At 45.0% G+C, this 25,766-nt stretch overlaps 2 protein-coding genes across 2 annotated transcripts in view; one reads left to right on the top strand and one right to left on the bottom strand.

Moving 5' to 3' along the window:
- URB1 (URB1 ribosome biogenesis homolog) overlaps positions 1–4,811 on the top strand; it is an 81,912-nt gene extending 77,101 nt beyond the window's left edge. Inside the window, exon 39 of the mRNA XM_019017757.3 lies at positions 736–4,811. Within this exon, the coding sequence (XP_018873302.2) occupies positions 736–917 (182 nt within the window). The 3' untranslated portion in view covers positions 918–4,811. The remainder of the gene's footprint in view (positions 1–735) is intronic.
- Positions 3,549–15,989, bottom strand: MRAP (melanocortin 2 receptor accessory protein). The gene is made up of 3 exons (XM_004062695.5): positions 15,173–15,989; positions 9,181–9,280; positions 3,549–4,155 (listed from the first exon to the last, which is right to left on the bottom strand). Exons 1-3 carry the CDS (start codon positions 15,276–15,278, stop codon positions 3,843–3,845), a joined length of 519 nt encoding a protein of 172 aa, XP_004062743.2. The 5' UTR covers positions 15,279–15,989; the 3' UTR covers positions 3,549–3,842.
- Positions 15,990–25,766: the final 9,777 nt, after the last annotated feature.

Here is a 25,766-nt window from a genome sequence, read left to right as displayed (position 1 = left end):
CTGGTAGCAGGGTGACCTCGCCCTCTGGTCTGGCCGCAGTTGGGGAATTGAGCCTTTTTGCCTGCAAGCTTTCTCCTCCTCCTCACCCATGCCACTGAGGAAATGGTAGGAAATGATTCTGGGAAGTTCTTCTCAAACTTCAGTGTCATTCTTGGCATGGATGGTCAGAACCAGGAAGAGACTTGTCTTGTAACAGCTTTTTGAGGGGATCCACACATATTCATCAGAAGAAAGATAAATTTTTGCCAGGCACAGTGGCTCACACCTATAATCCTAGCATTTTGGGAGGCTGAGGTGGGGAGATTGCTTGAGACCAGCCTGGGCAACATAGTGAAACCCTGTCTCTACAAAAATTAGATGGGCGTGGTGGCACATGCCTGTAGTCCCAGCTACTCTGGAGGCTGAGGTGGGAGGATCACCTGAGCCCAGGCAGTTGAGGCTGTAGTGAGCTGAGATCACGCTACTGCACTCCAGTCTGGGTGACAGAGTGAGACCCTGTCTTTTTTTTTTTTTTTTTTTTAAAGAAAAGAAACTGTTTAATAATAAAAAAGATTAACACAAAAGTTAAGCAAAGGCAGAGTGAGTTGTTGTATCGGTCTGCTCACCTTGGGTTGCCCAGGCCTGTGGCACGGTTCATTTGGGCACTTGGCAAAGCCGTTGCATTGTGGGCAGGATGACCTGTTTTCGAGCTGAGCAGGTGTGCATGCTAACGGCCTATCCCCTGCTCTTGTTCAGCCTCTGCAGCATTCCTGGTGTCTCTCTACATAAAGGACATCTGGCTGGGGGCTCAGCGGCCGGACACCCTCTTAACCCACGTCCGGATGGTGTGTGAGGCCGCAGATGATGCCCCGAGCAGTGAAGAGGAGGCCATCGTGGTGCTCTGCAAGGACACCGCCAGTGCAGCCTCAGATGCTTGACTCCTGCCGGCCAGCACCTTGCACCCTGATGACCAGAGCCTCGAGCACAGCACCAGCTTCTAGAAGTTTGGTTGAGTCAAGGGTTTCCAGAGAAGGCATGGGAAACAACAGGTTCAGTACATTGGCTCAGTTCTTTGACAAGAAAAGTTGAGAGGACTTTATTGAACTGCCCAGTAAATGATAAACTCGGGCCTGTAGGTGCCCAGCATCAGAGTTGCAAGGAATGTGGGGACTTCTAGGCCATGAGGCCCATCCAGTGCCTCGCCAGGCCGCCCCTTCCTCTCTAGGGGCTTGGAGCTCATCACAGGAAATAGCTCAAGTTTGAGGCAGCACTTCTGAATGCAGAAGAGATTCATCTGTGTTAAAGCTGAAATGTCAAAAGGTATCAGATTTTTTTTATGAAAACGAAGAGAGATGTTTAAAGTTTATTTTTCAGCAGGTGAGGTGGCTCACGCCTATAATCCCAGCACTTTGGGAGGCCAAGGCGGGTGGATCACCTGAGGTCAGGAGTTCGAGACCAGCCTTCCCAACATGGTGAAACCCCATCTCTACTAAAAATACAAAATTTAGCCAGGCATGGTGGCGCACACCTGTAATTCCAGCTACTCGGGAGGCTAAGGCAGGGGAATCGCTTGAACCTGGGAGGTGGAGGCTACAGTGAGCTGAGATCGTGCCATTGCGCTCCAGCCTAGGTGACAGAGCAAGACTCCATCTCAAAAAAATAAAAAAATAAAGTTTGTTTTTCTATAAAAAGTCATAACAAAGTATTAGTATGACTTTTTGAATAAGTTAATTTCTGCCAGTGTTTAATTATTTTATTAAATAAAAGGATGTTACACTGAATCCTTAAAGTATAAAAGTGATTTGACCTCTGCTTTGAGAAGACAGCCTGTAATTTTTAAAGCTATACTTCAAAGAGGGGATTTTGAATTTTATAAATGCTTGTTAATGTCTATTTTTGTAAGGTTTTTGTGTTTTCCTTTCGTTGTTGTTAAGAGGCTATTTTTGCTCCACATAGGCCTGCATTTATTTTAAAGGTCAGAATTTTACTCTTAATGGTCATATATTAGTTGGGGTTGTAGCTGACAAAAGTCATGAAATTTCGTGGTTTTCACAGTTAAAATTTCCGTCTGTTTCTTTAAAACTCTCCTGCATGCCTGGGGCTCTTGGGATCTGCTCTGTGGCCTAGGATGTGGCTGTTTTATCTGCCGTATAATGTACGTCGTGCTGACAATGCCTTGGTTTTGTCTGAAACATTTACACTTCTATTTTCCACCAGTGTTCTTTAGAATTGTTTCTGTTTTAGGTGACTTAAAGTTTGAACTAAAGCATGAGTAACGTTTGTTGGCATACAGTCCCTTCACCACAAATAATTGTCTTGCACTGTTTACAAAGCAAGGATCAGTTACCTCACTTGTCCCCTTCCCTACCCAAATAAACCTTACAACGCTATTCTTTGAGACTATCCTGAACTTGAAATCCCACGTTTAGATCCAAGCTGGACTCAGGCAAGCACTGCTCCAACAAAGCGTTCTCTTCCTGGTTCCCCTTAATCTTTATCCACCTCTCCAAGGCCTATCTTTGGGGATTCCTTTGGTTATAGGCACCTCTGCTTGTTTATGCAGAGGGCATTGGCCGGAAGGACATTGGTCTGGGGAATATCCCTGAACCCCATGCCTCTGGGGGCACAGGGAGGGGCAGCGAGCAGGTGGGGTGGATTTCCATGGCTTCATCCCTGGCTCCAGGCCTAAGCTGCCTCCCAGGTTCTTAGGGCCCAGCAAGTCAAATACATACTACGTCAGGTGGCGACAAATGCTCCAAAGCCGAGTTCCAGCTCAGTCAAGTGAGGACACATTTTCAGCACCTCACCTTCTTTTCTGCATCTCTGGAGCTCATCAGTCTTGCTTTTCTTTGTTCTCCCTTTTAAATCCACTGCCCTGACCTTGTTCGTGTATTTTCCAGTCACTTACTGTGGAGGAAGGGAATCTCATCCCATGGAGAACAGATCGAACATGGTCTTCACCTGACTTAAAATATAAAATGCTAAATTAGAAATATCTTAAGTGGGGCGGGGGGCACAGTTATTTTAAAAATAAAACCTATCAACTCCCTCCTTGCCTGAAAGCTGTAGGGGACATATGGGTCTTCTGAGATTTGCTGTGTGATGTTGTCTCCTCTCCAGGGACAAGGCTGCTGGGCACTAGAGGACTAGATCTTTCAAGGGTCCCAGATCCACTGTCACATAAAGTCACATCCAGAAGGAGACCTTTCCTGCCAGCTTCCAGGGCTCTTTGTGTTCTGTGACAGCATTTGGGCATAGATCCTGCTTACCCGGCCTGGCTGCTGACAGGCGTTGGCTGCCTGCCCTCCAGGGGAGACACTTCCTTGGGCTCTGTCTTTGAAAGGCTGTGGGGAGGTTGAAGGTGCAACTCAGGTCCCCAGACTGCAGTGAGCTGACCTGGCAGGGCAGATGCCATCACATCTGGGGGAGCTGGCGGGTGTTAGTGGAGCTTGGATGGGAACTTACCCAGCATCCTAACAAAGGTACAGAAGGAGCAGGTGAACTCAGGGCTGATAACGCATTACACAGTAATGGTAAAGTGGCGTAGTAAAGATTAGTAAGCAAACAGCTTTTCCTCTTGATTTGCGTATATTTTATTTTCCTACTCTTCCCTAAGCAAATATAAGCAGTAAGCAAGCAGGCTAGGTGTGTTCAATAAACTCAGCAACACCTGGGATGACCTCTGCACTCGAGGGGCCACTGCAATCTTTGTCAAAGGCATAGGATGCTCCTGCTCTAGTTGCACTTGACCTAGGCGCCCTTTCTGCTACATGCAAATGGCCTCTAAGAAGAACGAGGAACGTATGTGTCCAGGTTGGCTTGGTTTCACCAGTTCACTCAGCTATGGCCACGATTTACTGACATCAGCTCTGCAATTGAGAGGTCCTGTCTCCAGGGGGAGGCTCGCTGGGCTTGCTCCTGACGAGGGGACCCCCGTTGAGGGTCAATTCCCAGAGGAGAGTGGGGTGGGTCTGGCAAATCCCGAGGGGCAAGGTGGAGGAGCTCTCCTGTCGTAGCGGCTGGTCAGGGCCAGTTCTGCTCCCTGGCTCCACTGAGCTCGCCTGAGCCTGTGAGGTTGCCAGGGGTTCCCTGTGGCACGGCAGGCACTTCTGGATGCAGAGGTGGAGGTTGAGGCTGTGACTCCAGGGGCATGTTTGGTGGTGCTTGGGGCTGTTCCTGTGAACAGAGCAGAGTGGGAGGCAGGCATCATAGTTGCTGCAGAACAGTCCGTACTCTGGGGCTGGGGGGTTTCCTGCCACACTTGCCATCTGCCCAGACCCCATAGGGAAGGCCAAACAGGCAAATTCCTGAGAAGGGTCAGCCAGCTCACAAAGGTGGCCATTCTAGAGAAATCTCAGAGGAGAGGAAGTGCTTTGTCAGGAACTAGGCCTCAGGTCTTTTCCTGGAGGCCACTTCTTCCTACATTGATTTAGGATGGGGGTGGAGGGGAGCAGGTTGACCTCCCATCCAGCCCTGTATCTGAGTGTAGCTCATTTTATATCCATAGCCCAAGCCAACTTGTATCTTGGTGATATGGTTTGGCTGCGTCACGACACAAATCTCGCCTTGAATTGTAATAATCCCCACGTGTCGTGGGAAGGACCCAGTGGGAGGTAATTGAATCATGGGGGCGGGTCTTCCCATGCTGTTCTTGTGATAGTAAGTCTCATGAGATCTGATGGTTTTATAAAGGGGAGTTTCCCTGCACATGCCCTTTTGCCTGTGTCATGTAAGATGTGGCTTTGCTCTTCCTTTGCCTTCTGCCATGACTGTGAAGCCTCCCCCGCCATGTGAAACTGTGAGTCCATTAAACCTCTTTCCTTTATAAATTATCCAGCCTCGGATATGTCTTTATTAGCAGCCGAGAACAAACTAAAACACTTGGCTAGAGATGCATCCTCCCTGTGCCAAGCATGGAGGCTCACACCTGTAATCGTAGCACTTTGGGAGGCAGAGGCAGGTGGATCATGAGGTCAGGAGATCGAGACAATCCTGGCCAACATAGGGAAACCCCGTCTCTACTGAAAATACAAAAATTAGCTGGGTGTGGTGGTGGGCGCCTGTAATCCCAGCTACTCAGGAGGCTGAGGCAGGAGAATCACTTGAACCAAGGAGTCGGAAGTTGCAGCGAGCCAAGATTGCGCCACTGCACCCCAGCCTGGCAAGAGAGCAAGACTCAGTCTCAAAAAGAAAAAGAAAAGAAATGTGTCCTCCCTGGGTGGATTCTCCTGCCCGGGAAGTGCTGGGGCAGTGGACATGGCCATCTGGAGTGAGCTCTGGCCACCACTTCCCAGCTGCCTTTAACGTCATCCATAAAATGGGACAATATTGGCTCACAGATGTCCTCAGGATGAAATGAGATGATGTATAAAACGACTTAAATATGGTTACAACGCTGGAACGAATGAAGAGTACCAAGTGATGAACCCACTGGGCAGAGGCCATCCTTTCAGATGGCACTCGCCTAAGAATGCCCTCCCCTAAGAATGCCCTCCCCACCTCCCTCGTCCCCTCCCCCCTCCCTCCTCCCCTCCCCCCTCCCTCCTCCCCTCCCACCTCCCTCCTCCCCTCCCACCTCCCTCCTCCCCTTCCCACCCCCCCACCCATCATGGGAAGGTCAGCTCCTCAGGGAGTGACTCCTAAATCTTGCTGAGGATCCACTTTGCTGCCCTGAGCATTCCAGGAATGTTACCAAGTGCCTTGAGAGCATTTTCTTTAGTAAGCCATGTAGCTGGTCAGGATGTACAGTGTCATCAATTTGCCCCTGTGAAATAGCCCAGAAGGCCTGTGCCCCCCAGGGAGCTGGGCGTGGTGGAGGCAGCCCCTGGGCTTGCCGGACCGGACCAGGGATCTTTGCACCTTCCCTGGCATAGGGCAGCTGCAGGTCATCTCAGAAGAGTAGTAAAGAAAGGTGACATCACTCGTTTATCCCTCAGATGTGTCTTGGGTATAAAAATGTGCTTAAATTGAATGTGAGTTCTAAAAACTGAAAGAAAAGAACAGATTTCAGGCTGTGCACAGTGGCTCCTGACCTCAGTGATGCCATCTCGGCTAACTGCAACCTCTGCCTCCCAGGTTCAAGCGATTCTCTTGCCTCAGCCTCCCGAGTAGCTGGGATTACAGGCACCGGCCATGATACCCAGCTAATTTTTGTATTTTTAATAGAGACAAGGTTTTGCCAAGCTGGCCAGGCCAGACTCGAACTCCTGACCCCAGGTGATCCACCCACCTCGGCCTCTCAAAGTGCTAGGATTACAGGTCTGGAGTTTGAGACTGGCCTGGCCAACTTGGCAAAACCCCGTCTCTACTAAAAATACAAAAATTAGCTGTGCGTCGTGGCGGGTGCCTGTAATCCCAGCTACTCGGGAGGCTGAGGCAAGAGAATAGCTTGAACTTGGGAGGCGGAGGTTGCCGTGAGCCGAGATCACGCCACTGCACTCCAGCCTGGGTGACACAGCGATATTCTTGTCTCAAAAACAAAAAAAAAAAGAATGAATTTCTTCATTGCTCTAAAGCTACCTTCCATATGTGACCAAAGGTGAGCGGAAATGGCCTGGCGAGTGTAGCCCTGGTGGGTGAGACACCACGGGCAGGGCAGGCGGGGGCGGGGAGGAGAATCAGAGGCCCCTTCAAGGTAATGTTGGGCTGTGGTATGGTTTGTCCCCACCAAAATTCGTGGAGACTTGGTCCCCAGTGTGGCAACACTGGGAGCTGGGGCCTTTAAGAGGTAATGAGTTTTTTTTTCTCTAGACTGAATTAGATCTTTTTACAAAACGAGGCCCTCACCAGAAGCTAAGCAGATGTCGGTGCCATGCTTCCTAGACTTCTAAGCCTTCAGAGCCATGAGCTAAATAAGCCTCTTTTCTTCATAAATTACTCAGCCTCAGGTATTCTGTTACAGCAACAGAAAACACTAAGACGCTGTGCCAATGCGCGAGTCCACGGCTCTTCACGGGACCTGGCATGGGACGCACTGGCTCAGGGGCTCCAAGGCCACTCAGCTCTTCCTCAGCACAGTTTGGCTCATCTCTCTGCTGACCAGCTTCCTACACTTAGGGTTTCCAGTCCCCAAGACTTCCGTCTGTAATGGACATAATGGTCTATAATGGCACCCAGCCTAGTCCTCCTCCTGGACCAATCAGTGCAGCCCCCATAGCCACCAGGTCCATCCCTCAGGTTCTAGATTCCAAATTCCAGAGATGAGAATCTGACCAGTCCCAGCTCTTTTGCCAGGGCACACATTTCCAAGGGCATGGGCCAGCCACTGGACAGGCCCTCTTCGGGTGAGCGATGGCAAAATATAGGGTCCCTCCTAAGAACAGTCATTAGGAGAGCAGCAGCTGTGAGGGCCGATTAGCCTAGAAGGGAACATTGGATGTGGCAGCCAATCCTCTAGCACAACAGAATTAACATAAAACAAGGTGGGTTCCAATTACTCCTTAAAACTCCTGGATTTCACCTCCAATTTAGTGGCACACAGCAGGCATCTGATAACAGATGCTGGCCATAGGTGCCTAAGGTAAGGATCTTTCTTTTTCTTTTTTCTTTTTTTTTTTCTTTTTGGAGACAGAGTTTCTCTCTTCTTGCCCAGGCTGGAGTGCAGTGGTGCAATCTCGGTTCACTGCAACCTCTGCCTCCTGCGTTCAAGCGATTCTCCTGCTTGGCCTCACGAGTAGCTGGGATTACAGGCATACACCACCACACCTGGCTGATTTTTTAAAAATATTTTCAGTAGAGATGGGGTTTCACCATGTTGGCCAGTCTGGTCTCAAAGGCCTGATCTCAGGTGATCCGCCCACCTTGGCCTCCCAAAGTGCGGGGATTACAGGTGTGAGCCCCCACACCTGGCCAAAGGTAAGGTTCTTATGTTCCTGGTGAGCTGGCCGGCAAGACTTAATGCCCATGGTGTCAAGTTGGCTTCATTTTCTTTAACAGCTTTAGTGAGATATATTTTCATTCCATGAGGTTGACTCATTTAAAGAGTACAATTTCAGTGGTCTTCAGTACATCCATAGAGTTGTGCAACCATCACCATAATCTAATTTTAGAACTTTTTGTTTGTTTGTTGAGACAGGGTCTTGTTCTGTCACCCAGGCCAGAGTGCAGTGGTGCAATCACAGCTCACTGCAGCCTTGACCTGCTGGGCTCTAGTGATCCTCCTGCCTCAGCCTCCTGAGTAGCCGGGACTACAGGTACACACTACCATGCCCAGCTAACTTTTTGATATTTTTTATGGAGACAGGGTCTCGAACCCCTGGGCTCAAGCGATCCTCCTGCCTTGGCTTCCCAAGGTGCTGGGATTACAGCAGGTGTGAGCTACTGTGCCTGGCTTAATTTTAGAACTTCTTTTTTTTTTTTTTTTTTTTGAGACGGAGTCTCGCTCTGTTGCCCAGACTGGAGTGTAGTGGCACAGTCTCGGCTCACTGCAACCTCCGCCACCTGGGTTCCAGCAAGTCTCCCGCCTCAGCCTCCTGAGTAGCTGGGATTACAAGTGCGTGCCACCACGCCTGGCTAATTTTTGTATTTTTAGTAGAGACAGGGTTTCACCAAGTTGGCTAGGCTGGTCTTGAACTCCTGACCTCAAGTGATCCACCCACCTCAGCCTCCCAAAGTGCTGGGATTACAGGCGTGAGCCACCGCGCCCAGCTTAATTTTAGAACATTTTTATCATCCCCAAAAGAAACCCATCAATAGCCATTCCCCCTTCCCCACTCTCCCCCCAGACCTAGGCAGCTGCTAATCTGCTTTCTGTCTCTACAGAATTTGATTTGCCTACTCTGGATGTTTTGTGTGAATGGAGTCATACAACATGCAGCTCTGTGTCTGTCTTCTTTCACTTAGCATGATGTTTTTGAGGTTAATGCATGTTGCAGCATGGATCAGAACTCCGTCCCTTTTTATTGCTGAATACTATTCCATTGTAGGGACGTAGGTTGAGCATCCCAAACCCGAAAATCTGAAACGCTGCAAAATCTGCAACATACTGAGCACTGACATGAGGCTCAAAGGAAATGCTCGCTGGAATATTTTGGATTTTTGGATTTGAGATGCTCAGCTGGTAGGTACAATGCAAATATTTTTAAATCCCAAATCTGAAACACTTCTGGTCTCCAGCATTTTGGATGAGGGATACTCGACCTGCACTGTTACTCACTGGAGAGCGTCTGAGTGACCCACAGACCCACACCCCTTCTTACTCACCTCATCTGCGGGGAGCTGGACCAGGACATGTAGAGCAAGATGAGGAAGAGGAGCACCACAAAGGCAGCCAGGCTCACCCAGAATGCGATCACGATGGAATCTGTGGGAGGAGGAGATGCATCTCAGCGCTGGGTTATGTCAACATAAAGCAAGGCTGAGGGGCAGTAAGGAGTCCCAGGGTATTGTGGAATGAGGGCCCTGAGTTTCAGTTGTCCTCCAGCCTCTCAGCTGTTACCATGGGGAAGATCTCCCATTAACAATAACTTTGGGAAAGAACAGGGGAGCCAAGAAGTGTTTTTTTCCTCAGGGCAGCTGGCCACGGGGTCTGTTTAGGGTGATGGTTAAGAGAAAACATTGAATGGAATTGTGTGCCCCCCCACCCCATGCATCTGCTTGCCCGGCTCCTAGTGGTGCTCAGAGGAACAGTCCTGAAGGAATGGGAGGGAGAGGAGGGCTGTGGGCAGCTCTGTGTATTAGGAAGGACTCCTGGGCCTCCGGGAGGGATGCAGCGCCTACCAGGGGCCGTTGGTGGAACAGCTTCAGAGACCCCAGGAGTTGATACCCTGCGGAGGATGTGCGCTGGGCTACAGCGCTCCGGTGGGGAGGCCCTTTCTGCTCTACGGGAGTTAGCCTAGGTCTGCTCATGCCTGGATCGGCAAGGTGGAAATAGCGAGTTCCTCTCTCAGGCAGGAAGTCTCATCTCAGGGGCTGTGGCAGGAAGGAAAAAGCACTTTTGCCACCAGCATGATGGCTGTATTTGTGGCCTGAGGCTGAAGGGGGAAAGGGAAACCAGGAAACACACTTAGCCCCCCTGGGGCCCTGGGTAGAACCTGGCTGGCCAGGAGGGGCCTTTTTCCTTCTCCAGGCTCCAGTTTGGGAATGTTAGGCCAGTTGCTATGGAACTACTTTCTAGCACGACAGTTTTTCTTGGTGGTTGTCTGTGGCTGTGGGCAATCCGGCTCGTAATTAGGGTCTGCAAGTGTCTTATCCCAGACCAACTGCGTAATGCCAAGATGTCACAAGCTGAGATATTCTAGACGCCTATGTGTGTGACCAAAAGGCGCTATTAGAGGATGATAACCTAACGAGAATTCATTGAGCGCCTTTTGCGAGGGACTGTTCAGGATTCAGAGGGGGCTAAACCAGCACATCAGAAATTGCTAACTCCCCTCATTCACCCACAATGTTCCACCCCCAACCTCCTCCTCCTCTGAACTTCTGCAGTGCTTCCAGCACTAACACTGTGAGTAAATGAATGAGAGAACGTGCAAACCACTGAAAGAATGAATAAAGTGAGAGTAATCTACAGAGAGGCAGAGGTGGAGGCTCTGGGGTGAAGATTGGTATTTGAGTAAAGGATGTCATCTCTGCCATCTACGACCTCTGAGAGATAGCAGGAAAAACTGAGGACTCATAAGAGTTGATCTTGGACCCTAAAATGTAACATTAGAAACAGGGTATAATGGGCTGGGCACAGTGGCCCATGCCTATAATCCCAACACTTTGGGAGGCCAAGGTGGGAGGTGGATCACTCGAGTCCAGGAGTTCGAGACCAGCCTGGACAACATGGCGAAACTCCGTCTCTACTAAAAATACAGTAATTAGCTGGATGTGATGGCAGGCGCCTGTAATTTCAGCTACTCGAGAGGCTGAGGCAGGAGAATTGCTTGAACCCGGGAGGCGGAGGTTGCAGTGAGCCAAGATTGCGCCACTGCACTCCAGCTTCGGCAACAGAGGAAGACTCTATCTCACAAAATAAAAATAAAAAAAAATTAAAAAATAATATTACAAATAGAATTGGAACCCTCCCCTATCCTATTGTATCCTCCTCCAGGGGAAATCATGATCTTGAAATCAATGTGCACAATTATGCTTTACTAAACATGTGTGTCCCTGTTACAAACATATAGATTTTAATGTTTACAAATTATATAAATTAATTATGCGATCAATTATAATAGGTTCATTTATAATTTAAGTAGCTGTAATTATAATCAATAGGATTATTAATAATTAATATCATTTAATTCTATTGGATGTGTCCTTTTGCCCTTTTTCCTTTGCTCTTTTCCCTCATTATATTTTAGTGGTTTATTCATTTGACTCATGTAGACCTGGTTCACGCATTATAACCATGGTGTATTATTGGTTGCAGTAATACAACTGCAGTTTCTTTATCCCACCTCCTGCGGGTGGATATTAGGTCATTTCCAACTTCTGGCTCCATAAACAGTGCCGCAATAAACATCCACAGGTTCCAGCTTCTTGCTAGGTGGACACCTAGAGGGGGATGCTGAACTGTGCCCTGTGGGCCTCTTTGGCTTTTCTAGTCCTTGACAAGTTGCTCTCCAAAATGTTGGACCCAATTTTCATCCCATCAGCCACATATGACAGTTCTCATGTTTCTACTTTCTACGCTGGCACTACCAATATCCTTTAAAAAAAAAAAAAAAAAAAAACATGCTCCAGGCTAGAGCGCAGTGATGTAATCATAGCTCACTGGAGCCTTGACCTCCTGGGCTCAAGCAGTCCTCCTGCCTCAGCCTCCTGTATAGCTGGGACCACAGGCACATGCCACCACGCCCAGCTAATTGTTTGTTCATTCATTCACTCATTCATTCATTCATTCGTTCGTTCGTTCATTCATTTGTGGAGACAGGGTCTCCCTATGTTGCCCTGGCTGAAAATCCATCCTGCAATTTTTGCCAGTCTCGCGGTTGTGAAGTGCTCTCTCATGGCTCTCTCCCCATGCATTTCCCGGGCCACTTGTGAAGCTGGACATTTTCTTTCTCTACGGGCCGTTTGAGTTTTCCCTTTGGCTACTGTCTTTTCATACCCTTGCCTATACTGTTTTGTTCTTTTTCTTGTTGACTGATAAATTGCATTAAATGATGAAATAATAAAGTTGTTTCCATTTTAAAAGAAAAAAGATATTTCCAGAACAGTTTCCAAAAATATAAGAAAAGAGTTGGTTGGGCACGGTGGCTCATGCTTGTAATCCCAGCACTTTGGGAGGCCGAGGCAGGCGGCTCACGAAGTCAGGAGTTCAAGACCAGCCTGGCCAACACTGCGAAACACTGTCTCTACTAAAAATGCAAAAATTAGCTGGGCGTGGTGGCAGGCACCTGTAATCCCAGCTACTCGAGAGGCTGAGGCAGGAGAATCGCTTGAACCCAGGAAGCGGAGGTTGCAGTGAGCCGAGATCATACCACTGCACTCCAGCCTGGGTGGCTGAGATCATACCACTGTACTCCAGCCTGGGTGACAGAGATAGACTCCGTCTCAATGAAAGAAGAAAGAAAGAAAGAGAGAGAGAGAGGGAGGGAGGGAGGGAGAGAGAGAGAGAGAGGAAAAGAGAGAGAGAAAGAAAGAAAAAAAAAGAAGGAAGGAAAGAAAAGAAAAGAAAGAAAGGTTCACTGCAACTCCTTTGTTGTGCCTTGAAAACGCCAGGTGCTCGCCTGACCTAGAGCCCTTGCCCTACCGTTCCTGCTGCATGGGAGGCTTCTTCTGAGACCTCCTCCAGGTGCCATCATGATGGCTCGCCTCCTCCCAGGCACCCTGGGGAGGCCTTCACTGGTGCCCTGTTCACAGCGGCAATCTTTCCTTGGGTCCTGGCTCTCTCTAGCTGCCCCCTCGTTTTATTTTTTTATTTTTTTGAGACAGAGTTTCACTCTTGTTGCCCAGGCTGCAGTGCAATGGTGCGATCTCAGCTCACTGCAGCCTCTGCCTCCCGGGTTCAAGCAATTCTCCTGTCTCAGCTTCCCGAGTAGATGGAATTACAGGCACCCGCCACCACGCCCAGCTAAGTTTTTGTATTTTTAGTAGAGATGGGGTTTTGCTATGTTGGCCAGGCTGGTCTCAAACTCCTGACCTCAGATATGATCTGCCAACCTTGGCTTCCCAAAGTGCTGGAATTACAGGAGTGAGCCACTGCGCCCTGCCCAGTTTTATTTTTCTGTATGGAGCACATATTACCATCTGCCACATTTTTCTTGTTTGTGGTGAATTAAAGACCACCTCACATTTTTAACAGTTCTCCCATTGAGAGGGGAGCTCTAATTCTCTCTGCTTGAATCTGGCTAGCCTGGGTAACGGACCTGCCCAGGGGAACATGGCCAGGATGCGGCAGAGCCAAGATGTGAATCCAGCCGACTGGCTCAGCAGTCCACGTGCCTGGCCTCTGCCTAGCCCCTGCCTCCTGGTGGGTCCCCTAGAAAAAATCTCAACAACTACCTATTCGGAGTTTAAACATTCTTATGTGTGTTGTGGGGGGGTAGGGGGAATTTTTGTCTAGCCCCAAACTTCTAGAGAAAATAGAAATTACATTCAAATAAAACATAAAGACTGGGATACTGTGACACAAATAGGAATAAAAAAGACCCCAAGAAGCATCTCTCTCTGTGGGTGCCAAGGACCCCTGACACCCTGAGGGGTTTGGAGGTAAAATGGTGTCTGTTTTCTTTTGTTATAAATTTGGAATTCACCTCCTAAGAAACGAAGATACTTTTGAAGCAAAAATATTATTATTATTATTATTATTTGAGATGGAGTCTTGCTCTCCTGCCCAGGTTGGAGTGCAGTGGTGTGACCTCATCTCACTGCAACCTCTGCCTCCGGGGTTCAAGCAATTCTTGTGCCTCAGCCTCCCGAGTAGCTGGGATTACAGGCATGTCAACACACCCGACTAATTTTTGTGTTTTTAGTAGAGATGGGGTTTCACCATGTTAGCCAGGCTAGTCTCAAACTCCTGACCTCCAGTGATCTGCCCGCCTTGGCCTCCCAAAGTGCTGGGATTACAGGCATGAGCCACCATGCCTGGTCTGCGTTTACTTTTTCTGTGTGTGTGTGGAGATGGGATCTCACTGTGTTGCCCAGGCTGGCCTCGAACTCCTGGCCTCAAGTGATCCTCTCTAGTTGGTGGGATTACAGGCGTGAGCAATTGCACCCAGCCCTGCATTTACTGTTTGACAGACAGTATGTGATTATAGTGAGTGAAAACCCAAGGAAGCTAAGACTTCCTACGGGATAGGTAGCGCATGGGTTTCCAGGGCTGAGACCCAATCTTCCCAGGCTTTGTTTTTGTTTTGTTTCTCATGCTCACTTCCGCATCTAATTTGTCATTGTGATCAAGTAGCTGGACTCCTCAGAGAAGATTGTCCACACATGCCACGTTAGCCAAGAGATAAGGAACCCGAGGGCAGATGAGCAAAAAGAAGTGAAGTCATGCTGGTTTGTCCTTGCTGAGACTATGAAGATTAAACGTATGTTGGCATTTTCGTAAAAATTATTAAATCCTGCATCTTAGGGATGGAGAGAATAACTGTCCCAAATCTAAATACAGACAGTGGAAAAGGCAAATCTTTAATTTGAGGAAACTCGCTCGGCTTATTGGAGCCCCAAACAAATTAAACAAGAAATCTATCTTTAAAAGAATATTCTCGCCAGGCACGGTGGCTCACACCTGTAATCCCAGCGCTTTGGGAAGCCGAGATTGGGGGATCACTTGAGGCCAGGAGTTCCAGACCAGCCTGGGCAATATAACATGTCTCTATAAAAAAATACACAAAATTAACCAGGCATGGTAGCATGTGCCCATAGTCTCAGTTACTTGGGAGGCTGAGGTAGGAGGATTACTTGACCCAGGGCAGTCGAGGTTGCAGTGAGTTATGGTCACGCCACTGCACTCCAGCCTAGGCAACAGAGCTAGACCCTATCTCCAAAATAAAACAAAATAAAATAAAAAATAAAAATTCTGCTTCCAAAGTGTCTTCGTGACTTAGCAGGTTAATTCCAAGCTTATTACAGAAGTTAGCAAATACAGTTTCTCTCCCAGCCCCATTCATTTATATCTATGAGTGAACTGGCCACATTCCTGCTTTCCCATGATGTCTACCGGAGTTAATAAGTGAATGCAGAGAAAGCCGGGAGTGCCCAGTCATTTGGGCCCCGGCCCCCAGCCTCTGTCTGGCCGGCTTCCCTAGTTCAGACTTACGTTTGTGGGCTTTCAGCTTCTTCTCGTCCACGGGAATGAGGTCCAGATAGTCCAGGTAGTATTCATAGCTGTAGTATGGGGCAGAGGCGTTGGTCCCGTTGGCCATGTCTGTGGCACTGGGCAGTCAGCGTCCGGGCCGGCAGCCTCGCCTCTGGAGCCAGGTGCCAAGCCCCTGGGAGGAGACTGCCTCACTGATTTCTGCAGGAATCGTCCAAGTGTGTCTGTGGGTCTCTAGGCTCAAGGCCTGCCCACTTATCAGAGCTATTTGGCTGGAAGAAAGGTCAGGGGGGTGTGCCTCACAACGCCAGCATCCAGCAGAGCTTCCCATCTGCCCCTTCTTGATAAAACTCCAAAGCAAACAGAGCAGAGAGGCAGGAGAACGGCTTTCCAGGGCAGCCCTAGGATCCCTCTCTGTGTAAGGACAGGGAGCTGGGCAGGAAATAGTCGCCCAGGGCCCCTTAGAAGATGCCCAATAGGGCTGGAAAGACAATCGCTTTTTGCCTTAAGTACTTGAAAAGTTAAAAGAACCAAAATGTAAGCCCGACAGTGCCCTTGACTTACATTTAAGCAATTCTTGATGCTATTGAGCAACCACCAAACTGCTGGCTTAGATTCAATATCTGAGGGCAGAAATTGAGTGATGTCAGCCGTGAACTTGTAAACCTCTGTCATGTACTCATAGCCAGTTAATTAAAACCAAAAGAGAGCCCCCTGCCCCAACAGAGTGCACCTCTCCACTTATATCTAAGCCCCCCAAGAACCAACCAGCCGGCTGCATTTGTTCAGACTCAAAAGGCTGTTTATCTCTGACACAACCCCATGTGGTCCAAGCTCTTGGGAAATAGAGTCCACTCAGCTCTTGGCTGATACCACACGTGACGCAGATTCTTCTGGGTTTCTGTAGGGCTTGACTCCAAATTATACACCCTCTTCTAAGATCCTCAGACACTAACAAGAGGAACATTCTGAACATCTGGAATGAGCAGGACCACAGGTGAGAGGAACCCTAGAATTTAGCCTTTGAGAATTAGGAGGCCAAAACACACAGCTTACACGGCCTTTCCCTCCAATACGCCCGGCTTTCTTGTGTTCTTGATTCAGGTCTACACTATCAGAATAAAGCTGGGTATTGACAGTGTAGACAGTCCACCCAGATAACTTGAGCCCCTCTGGTGGTTTTGCTGAGGCCTGCCACGCCTGAGGCATTCCTTGGGGAGCACTTTGAGGGTAGTTCAGTTGACCAGAAGGGGAGGAATGAGGCTCTTGTGTTTCCCAAGTGAGGGGCAAAAGATCTACTTGAAAAGTAAAATAAAACCTCTGCTCCCACTACACCGTACACGTCTGACACCAGACGTGGGCTTTTCCATACCAAGCAATTTCCTATTCTTGGCAGACACTGGCTGGGTGTCCTACAATGTAACTCAATCCTGACATTATGTCATTTGCTGGAATGGCTCACACACAGAACTCAGGACAGACAGTTCACTTACTAGATGACTGGTTTGTCATAAAAGAATACAACTCAGGAACAGCCACGTGGAAGAGACACATGGGGCAGGGTGTGGGAAAGGGCACGGATTTTTCCACGCCTGATCCAGGTGCACACCCTCCCAGCACCTCAATGTGTTCACCAACTTGGAAGTTCTCTGAAGCCCCTTGAGGAGGGTTTTTGTAGGGTTTTATCATGTGCTATGCCATCTAGATGATTATTATATTCCATTATGTGGGCACCATTGATGAAATCACTGGCTGTCAGTGAATGAACTCAATCCCCAGCCTCTCTCCCCTTTCCAGGGTGGGAGTGAACATTGCAACCCTCTAATATATGGTTGGTTCCTCTGACAACCAGCCCCCACCTCATTGGCATAAACTCAGGTAGAGTTGAAAGTGGCTTATGCTGATTAACAGAAGATGCTTCTCTTACCCCATTACTCAGATATTGCAAGTTTTATGAGTTCTGTGCTACCAGGGACAAAGATCAAATACAGTCAAATGCTGACTAATAGTGCTTCCATCAATGACCAGCTCCATATAGAACAGTGGTCACATAAGATTATAATGGAGCTGAAGAATTCCTATCACTAGTGACACCGTAGCCAACATAACATCATTGCACATTTACTTTATTTTATAAATAAATTTAGTATAGTCTAAGTGTGGTGCTTATAAAGTCTACAGTAGTGTCCAGTAATGTCCTAGGCCTTCGCATTCACTCACCACTCCCTGCCTCATGCAGGGCAACTTCCAGGCCTGCAGGCTTCATTCATGGTAAGGGCCCTATACAGATGTACTATTTTTAAAAAAATCTTTTATAGTGTATTTTTACTGTACTTTTTGTATGTTTAGATATGTTTATATCTAACACTAATAATATCATAATACTATCATAAATCCTTACCATTGTGTTATAATTGCCTACAGTATTCAGCATAGTAACAATAGGTTTATAGCCTGGGGACAATAGGCTAGGCCGTTCAGCCGAGGTGTGTGGTAGGCTGTGCCCTCTAGATTCGTGTAAGTAGACTCTCTGATGTTCACACAATAACGAAATCACCTAGCGATGCAATTCTCACAATGTAACCCCGTTGTGAAGTGACACATGACTCTACATGTTTCTTATATCAAAATATCACAAAGACATCCCCCACACCATGCACCCACCTGTGTACTTCCAGATGTTTCTGTGTACACTGCTGTACACATGCCCCCCAGGTGTGTACACCACTGTGCAAATAACACTATTCTGGGCTGAATTGTGCTCCCCCAAATTCCGAAGTTGAAGCCTTCACCCCCAGTCTCTCAGAATGTGACTGTATTTGGAGACAGGATCTTTAAAGAGATAATTAGGTTAAGAAGCCATGACAATGGGTTCTAATCCAAGATGACTGTTGTCTTCATAAGAAGAGGAGGTTGGGATACCACCGAGGCACAGAAAGAAGATGATGTGAAGACACAGGGAGGAGATGGCCATTGACAATTGCAAGGGGCCTCAGAATGAAACCAGGCCCACTTATACCTTGATCTTGGACTTCTAGCTTCCAGAATTGTGAGGAAATACATTTCTGTGTTTTTGTTTTTTGTTTTGTTTTTTGAGATGGAGTCTTGCTCTGTTGTCCAGGCTGGAGTGCAGTGGCGTGATCTTGGCTTACTCCAACCCCTGCCTCCTGAGTTCAAGTAATTCTCCTGCCTCAGCCTCCCAAGTAGTTGAGATTACAGGCAGGTGCCACCACGTCTGGCTAACTTTTGTATTTTTGGTAGAGATGGGGTTTCGCCATGTTGGCCAGGCTGGTCTCGAACTCCTGATCTCAGGAGATCCGCCTGCCTCGGCCTCTCAAAGTGCTGGGATTACAGGCGTGAACCACCACTCCTGGCCATATTTCTGTTAAGACACCTACTTTGGGACTTTGGGCTAGTTGGGCAGACCAAGCAGACTAATACTGTTATAATGGGTAGCTAGTCAGGTACGAGCAAGGCAGGAGAGGGCTCCCCCTACACATACACCAGGAGTGTCGGGCAAACATCAAGTGATGGTTAGGCTGTTGTTAACTATCTCTCTAAAGTAATAATTGGTCACAGGCGGCGCCAAGAAAAGGCAGAATCCCAATAGATAAAAAACACCTAAAACTGGTCATCAGCTTCCTGATAGGATCTCAGGAGTTGGGAGAGTGGGCTCAAGCATGGCATGTGGACAGCCCACCCCCAGGGAGGAATCAGGGGAGAAGGAATGCAAGTCCCCAGAAGTATGCCCACATATAAAGCCCAAAGACAAAAGGCCCAGCTGTTCACTTGATCTCGCCAGTTGCCCGCTTGGCCCCCTTCCATGTGTACTTTACTTCCTTTCGTTCCTGCTCTAAAGCTTTCTAATAAGCGTTCACTCCTGTTGTAAAACTTGCTTCAGGCGCTTTTCCTGTCTTATGCCCCTTAGTTGAATTCTTCCTTCTGAGGAGGCAAGAATTGAGGTTGCTGCAGACCCGTATGAATTTGCTGCCAGTAGTGATACCACTATCCATCATCTAGATCTAGTTGCCTGGGATAGAATACTATATTCAACAGTTGCAGAATACACATTATTTTTAAGTGTAATTAATGCTTTTTTGATACTATGATAAATGTTTTCTGTTAGTGTCAAAAATTATAAAATACATAGGAATAAAATTAACAAAAGATATGCAAGAGTAAAACCTGCAAAATGTTACTGAGAGAGATGAAATAAGACCTAAAATATGGAGAGAGATACCAGCTTATGGTTTGAAAAATTCAGTATTATTAAGACGTTAAATGGCCCCAAACTGATCGTGTTCCCTGCAATCCCAATCATCATCCCAGCAGCTTTACAAACTGTAGAAATGGACATATTGATAAATTACATTCAGCTGAAATTTAAAACATTTGTTTATCGAAAGTGATTACTAAGAAAATGAATAGGCAAGCCACATACTGGAAAGAAATAAAGTTAAAAATTATATATCTACTAAGGAATTTATACCAAGAGTATATACATCAATAATAAAAAGACAAATAACCCAATTAAAAAACTGGCCATAGACTTGAACAGATACTTTATAAAGAAAGATATGTGAATAGCCGATACGCACATCAAAAAGTGCTCCAAGTCATTAGTCATCAGGGAGATGCAATTAAAATCAGGAGACACCTGTCCGGGTGAGGTGGCTCATGCCTGTAATCCCAGCACTTTGGGAGGCCGAGGCGGGTGGATCACAAGGTCAGGAGATCGAGACCATCCTGGCTAAAATGGTGAAACCCCTTCTCTACTAAAAATACAAAAAAATTAGCCAGGTGTGGTGGCAGGCGCCTGTAGTCCCAGCTACTCGGGAGGCTGAGGCAGGAGAATGGTGTAAACCCAGGAGGCGGAGCTTGCAGTGAGCTGAGATTGCACCACTGCACTCCAGCCTGGGCAACTAAGACTCTGTCTCAAAAAACAAACAAACAACAAAAAACAAAACCAGGAGATACCTCTACAGAATGGATAAAATTAAAAAGACCTTCCTACATTTTCCAGTTGAGCATAATTTTATTAGTTTGGAATTTTTACTTCTGTCTGACAAAATACTGATTATTAAGTTGAATTTATTTGTCTGATAATAATCTGGATTTTAAAATATCCATGATGGATAAGCAGAGACTGACTAGAAAAAAAAAGATCCATGCAAGTACCCTAGTAGAAAAACAATTTAAAAAAATGTTGCCCCTTTGACATTAGTAAGAAGTGACACTGCTGTCAAGGTTAACTCTAAGATAATAATGACATACTTATATTAACAAATACCTCGAAGTCCTTGACTGTTAGCATTGTTTTTCTTCTCCCTTTAATTTGTAACCCAAGTCTTGAAGGTGAAGTTGTTTTTTCTAGGATGTTTTCTATTACATTAGTGATCATCACAACTACAGATTGAGCGTGGAGAGAAAGGTAGAAGGGAGAAATCTAGAGAGGGAGACGGCACAAACGTTTATTGAATGATGACCTGGACGAGGTGCTTTAGGCAATTCTCACAATACTATGCTCTCAGGTGGTGGGACCTCATTTTCCAGGCAAAGAGCTGGATAGAGCCAGATACAGCCGTCTCCAGGCCCTGCTGTTTCCAGGACCCCTGAGATTTGCAACCTGGGTGCATTAGTGTGCTATGGCTGCTGCAACACATTACTAGAAACTTGGTGACTTAAAACAACATAGATTTGGTGTCTTACCTTATGTCAATTTGTATTTTTTTTTTTTTTTTTTGCCTTACAGTTCTGGAGGCCAGTAGCCTGTAATGAGTCTTATGGGGCTCAAACAAGGTGTTGCCAGGACTGGTTCCTTCTGGAGGCCCCAGGAGAGAATCTGTTTCCTTGCCCTTTCCAGCTTCGGGGGGCTGTCCTCATTCCTTGGTTCATGGCCCCCACCACACTGCCGTCCTCCCCTGCTTTCATTATCACATCACCTTTTCCCTCTTCCGTAGTCAACTCTCTCTTCTTCCAAAGCTCCTCTTCTTATAAGGACAGTTGTGATTATACTGGGTCCGTGCAGGTAATCAAGGATAATCTTTCCATCTCACAATCCTTAATCACATCTGCAAAGTCCCTTTTGCCACATAAAGTAAAATTCACAGGCTTAGGGGATAAGAATGTAGATATTTTTGGGGGCCATTAATCAGCCTCTGCACTGGGCAAACAATGTCACATCCTGGGAATATAAATCCTCAAAATAAACACACTTCTTTCTGGAGTGTCCATGTTTTTATTAAATATTTTTGCTATAAAAGTTACATTTTAATGGCTGGGCACGGTGGCTCACACCTGTAATTCCAGCCCTTTGGGAGGCAAAGGCAGGTGAATTACCTGAGGTCAGGAGTTCAAGACCAGCCTGGCCAACATGGTGAAACCCCGTCTCTACTAAAAATACAAAAATCAGTCAGGCGTGGGGGTGCACACCTGTAATCCCAGCTACTCAGGAGGCTGAGGCAAGAGAATCGCTTGAGCCCAAGAGGCGAAGCTTGCAGTGAGCCAAGATCACGCCACTGTATTCCAACCTGGACGACAGAGCAAGACTCCATCTCAAAGGAAAAAAAGTTACATTTTAATACTGAAACAAACATAGATGTATATCAGAGTACATGCAAAATTTGCATAACTTTGATAAAAAGTCAATTTTTATCATAGATAATTTCAACATTTGCAAAAGCAGTGAGAAAGCATAATTAATTCACATGTAACTATCACTCAACTTGAACAGTTTTTATCAAATCATGGCCAAGGCCAATTTAGTTTCATCTGTAACCCTACCCACATCTCCAACCCTGGATTACTGTGAAGCAAATTCAAAATATATCATTTCATCTGCAAATATTTCTCTATGTATCTCTGCAGGAGGGCTTTTTTTTAAAACAAAACCATATTATCCCACCTGAATATTATTTAATTGAATCAACTATCTAGTCAATGCTCACATTTTCCTTATTTGTCTCATAATTTTTTTACAATTAATTTGCTCAAATTGGGAGCAAGTAAGGGCCATGTGTTGCAATTGCTTGATGGGAGATGTGTCTCTGAAGTCTTGTTAAATTTACAGGTGTCTTCTCTTTCCTATTCTTACTCTCTCTCTTTCTAATAAATCTTTTTTTTTTTAAAGAGTGGTTTTATATTCATAGCAAAATTGAGAAAAAGGGGCAGATTTTCTATATACCTCCAGCCCACGCACCTGCACAGCCTCCCCATTATCCACATGCTGTCTCAGAGTGGTACATTTGTTACAACTGATGAACCAACAATGACAATGACACATCATTATCACCCAGAGTCCATAGTTTACATTAGGGTTCACTGTTGTTGTACATTCTATGGGTTTGGGAAAATGTATAATAACATGTATCCACCATTATCATATCATACAAAGTAGTTTCACTGCCCTGAAAGTCTTTTATGCTACACCTATTTATCCCTGCCTAGCGTCTTCCAACAGTAAATAATAAGAAGCTTAAAAAAATTATGCATTTCTGAGGCTGGGCACGGTGGCTCATGCCTGTAATCCCAGCAATTTGGGAGGCCGAGGCAGAAGGATCACTTGAGGCCAGAAGTTCAAGACCAGCCTGGCTAACAGGGTGAAACCCCGTCTCTACTAAAATAATACAAAAATTAGTCAAGCATGGTTGTGCACACCTGTAGTCAGTCTCAACTACTCAGGAGGCTGAGGCAGGAGAATCGCTTGAACCCAAGAGGTGAAGGTTGCAGTGAGCCAAGATCATGCCACTACACTCCAGACTGGGTAATGGAGTGAGACTCTGTCTCAGAAATACATATATAAAAAAATGCATTTTTGAACTTAAATCTATGTACATTTTGTACATTTCTTGTCCTAGAACAAGCTTGCCATAGGCCGCATGTGGCCCAGGATGGCTTTGAGTGTGGCTCAATACAAATTCATAAACTTTCTTAAAACATTATGAGATTCTTTTGCATTTTTTTTAAAGCTCATCAGCTATTGTTACTATTTGTGTATTTTATGTGTGGCCCAAGACAATTATTCTTCTTCCAGTGTGGCCCAGGGAAGCCAAAAGATTGGATACCCCTGTGAACCTTGAATTCAGTCATTTCTCCAAGGAATCCCAGTTCTTAGTAGAAAATGGTATTTAGCTATCATGGTCTAGATGATAGGGGTGCTTGTTGCTACTGGGTTGGTTATAATGTTTAGACCTATTCAATGTAGAGAGCTAGAAAATATTTATTTTTTGAGATAAAAAATAGCATGAGTTCATACTGATGCTTCCACTTCAAAATCACAAGCATGGAGTTTTTACTTAACCTTATCTTTCTTAGCTGTATCTCTTTCTCCAAAACTTAAAATTATATTCCCAACAAGACTAACATAATTACTCAATACACAACATACACACAAACAACCCCAGAATAGCAATATCAATTCTTTTTTGTCTTTGGAAGAATTTATTATTTTTGTTCTTTTTTTCAAAAACTTTTTATTTCCATAGGTTTTTGGGGAACAGGTGGTATTTGCTTACATGAGTAAGTTATTTAGTGGTGATTTGTGAGATTTTGGTGCACCTGTCACTTGAGCAGTATACACTGAACCCAATTTGTGGTTTTTTATCCCTCACCCCTTTCCACCCTTTCCCCCTGAGTCCTCAAAATCCACTGTATCATTTTTATGCCTTTGCATCCTCATAGCTTAGCTCCCACTTATGAGTGAGAACATACAATGTTTGGTTTTCCATTCCTGAATTACTTCACTTAGAATAATAGTCTCCAATCCAGTCCAGGTTGCTGCAAATGCCTCTTTGTGGCTGAGTAGTATTCCATTATATATATATAATGGAATATATATATGGAATATATATATATAATGGAATATATATATGGAATATATATATATAATGGAATATATATATATAATGGAATATAAATATGAAATATAAATATGGAATATAAATGTGGAATATAAATGTGGACTATAAATGTGGAATATAAATGTGGAATATATATGTGGAATATAAATGTGGAATATAAATGTGGAATATATATGTGGAATATATATGTGGAATATATATGTGGAATATATATATGTGGAATATATATATACGGAATATATATATGTGGAATATATATATACGGAATATATATGTGGAATATATATATATGGAATATATATGTGGAATATATATATACGGAATATATATATGTGGAATATATATATGTGGAATATATGTATGTGGAATATATATATACGGAATATATGTATGTGGAATGTATATATACGGAATATATGTATGTGGAATGTATATATACGGAATATATGTATGTGGAATGTATATATACGGAATATATATGTGGAATGTATATATACGGAATATATATGTGGAATGTATATATACGGAATATATATGTGGAATGTATATATACGGAATATATATGTGGAATGTATATATACGGAATATATATGTGGAATGTATATATACGGAATATATATGTGGAATGTATATATACGGAATATATATGTGGAATGTATATATACGGAATATATATGTGGAATGTATATATACGGAATATATATGTGGAATGTATATATACGGAATATATATGTGGAATGTATATATACGGAATATATATGTGGAATGTATATATACGGAATATATATGTGGAATGTATATATACGGAATATATATGTGGAATGTATATATACGGAATATATATATGTGGAATGTATATATACGGAATATATATATGTGGAATGTATATATACGGAATATATATATGTGGAATGTATATATATGGAATATATATATCACAGTATATATACAGTATATGTATATAATGGAATATATATACTGTATATGTATATAATGGAATATATACTGTGTATATATACAGTATATATAATGGAATATATATATATATATATATATGTCTCTCTCTCACAGTTTCTTTATCCACTCATTGATTGATGGGCATTTGGGCTGGTTCCACATTTTTGCAATTGCTATTGTGCTGCTATAAACATGTGTGTGCAAGTATCTTTTTCATATAATAATTTATTTTCCTCTGGATAGATACCCAGTAGTGGGATTGCTGGATCAAATGGTTTTAGTTCTTTAAGGAATCTCCACACTGTTTTCCATAGTGGTTGTACTAATTTACATTCCCACCAGCAGTGTAGAAGTGTTCCCTGTTCACTGCATCTGTGCCAACATCTACTATTTTTTGATTTTTTGATTATGGCCATTCTTGTGTGGGTAAGATGGTATTGCAATGTGGTTTTGATTTGCCTTTCCCTAATCATTAGTGATGTTGAGCATTTTCCATATGTTTGTTGGCCATTTGTATATCTTCTTTTAAGAATTGTCTATTCATGTCCTTGCCCACTTTTTGATGAGATTTTTTTTTTTCTTGCTGATTTGAGTTCTTTGTAGATTCTGGATATTAGTCCTGTGTCAGATGTATAGATTGTGGAGATTTCTCCCACTCTGAGGATTGTCTGTTTATTCTGCTGATTTTCCTTTTGTCATGCAAAAGCTCTTTAGTTTAATTAAGTCCCACCTATTTATTTTTGTATTTGTTGCATTTGCTTTTGGGTTCTTGGATATGAAAT

Source organism: Gorilla gorilla, chromosome 22 (assembly GCF_029281585.2).
Source record: "Gorilla gorilla gorilla isolate KB3781 chromosome 22, NHGRI_mGorGor1-v2.1_pri, whole genome shotgun sequence".
NCBI lineage: Eukaryota > Metazoa > Chordata > Mammalia > Primates > Hominidae > Gorilla > Gorilla gorilla.
The sequence above is the reverse complement of the archived record's forward strand: the minus strand, read 5'-3'. Positions and strand labels throughout refer to the sequence as shown.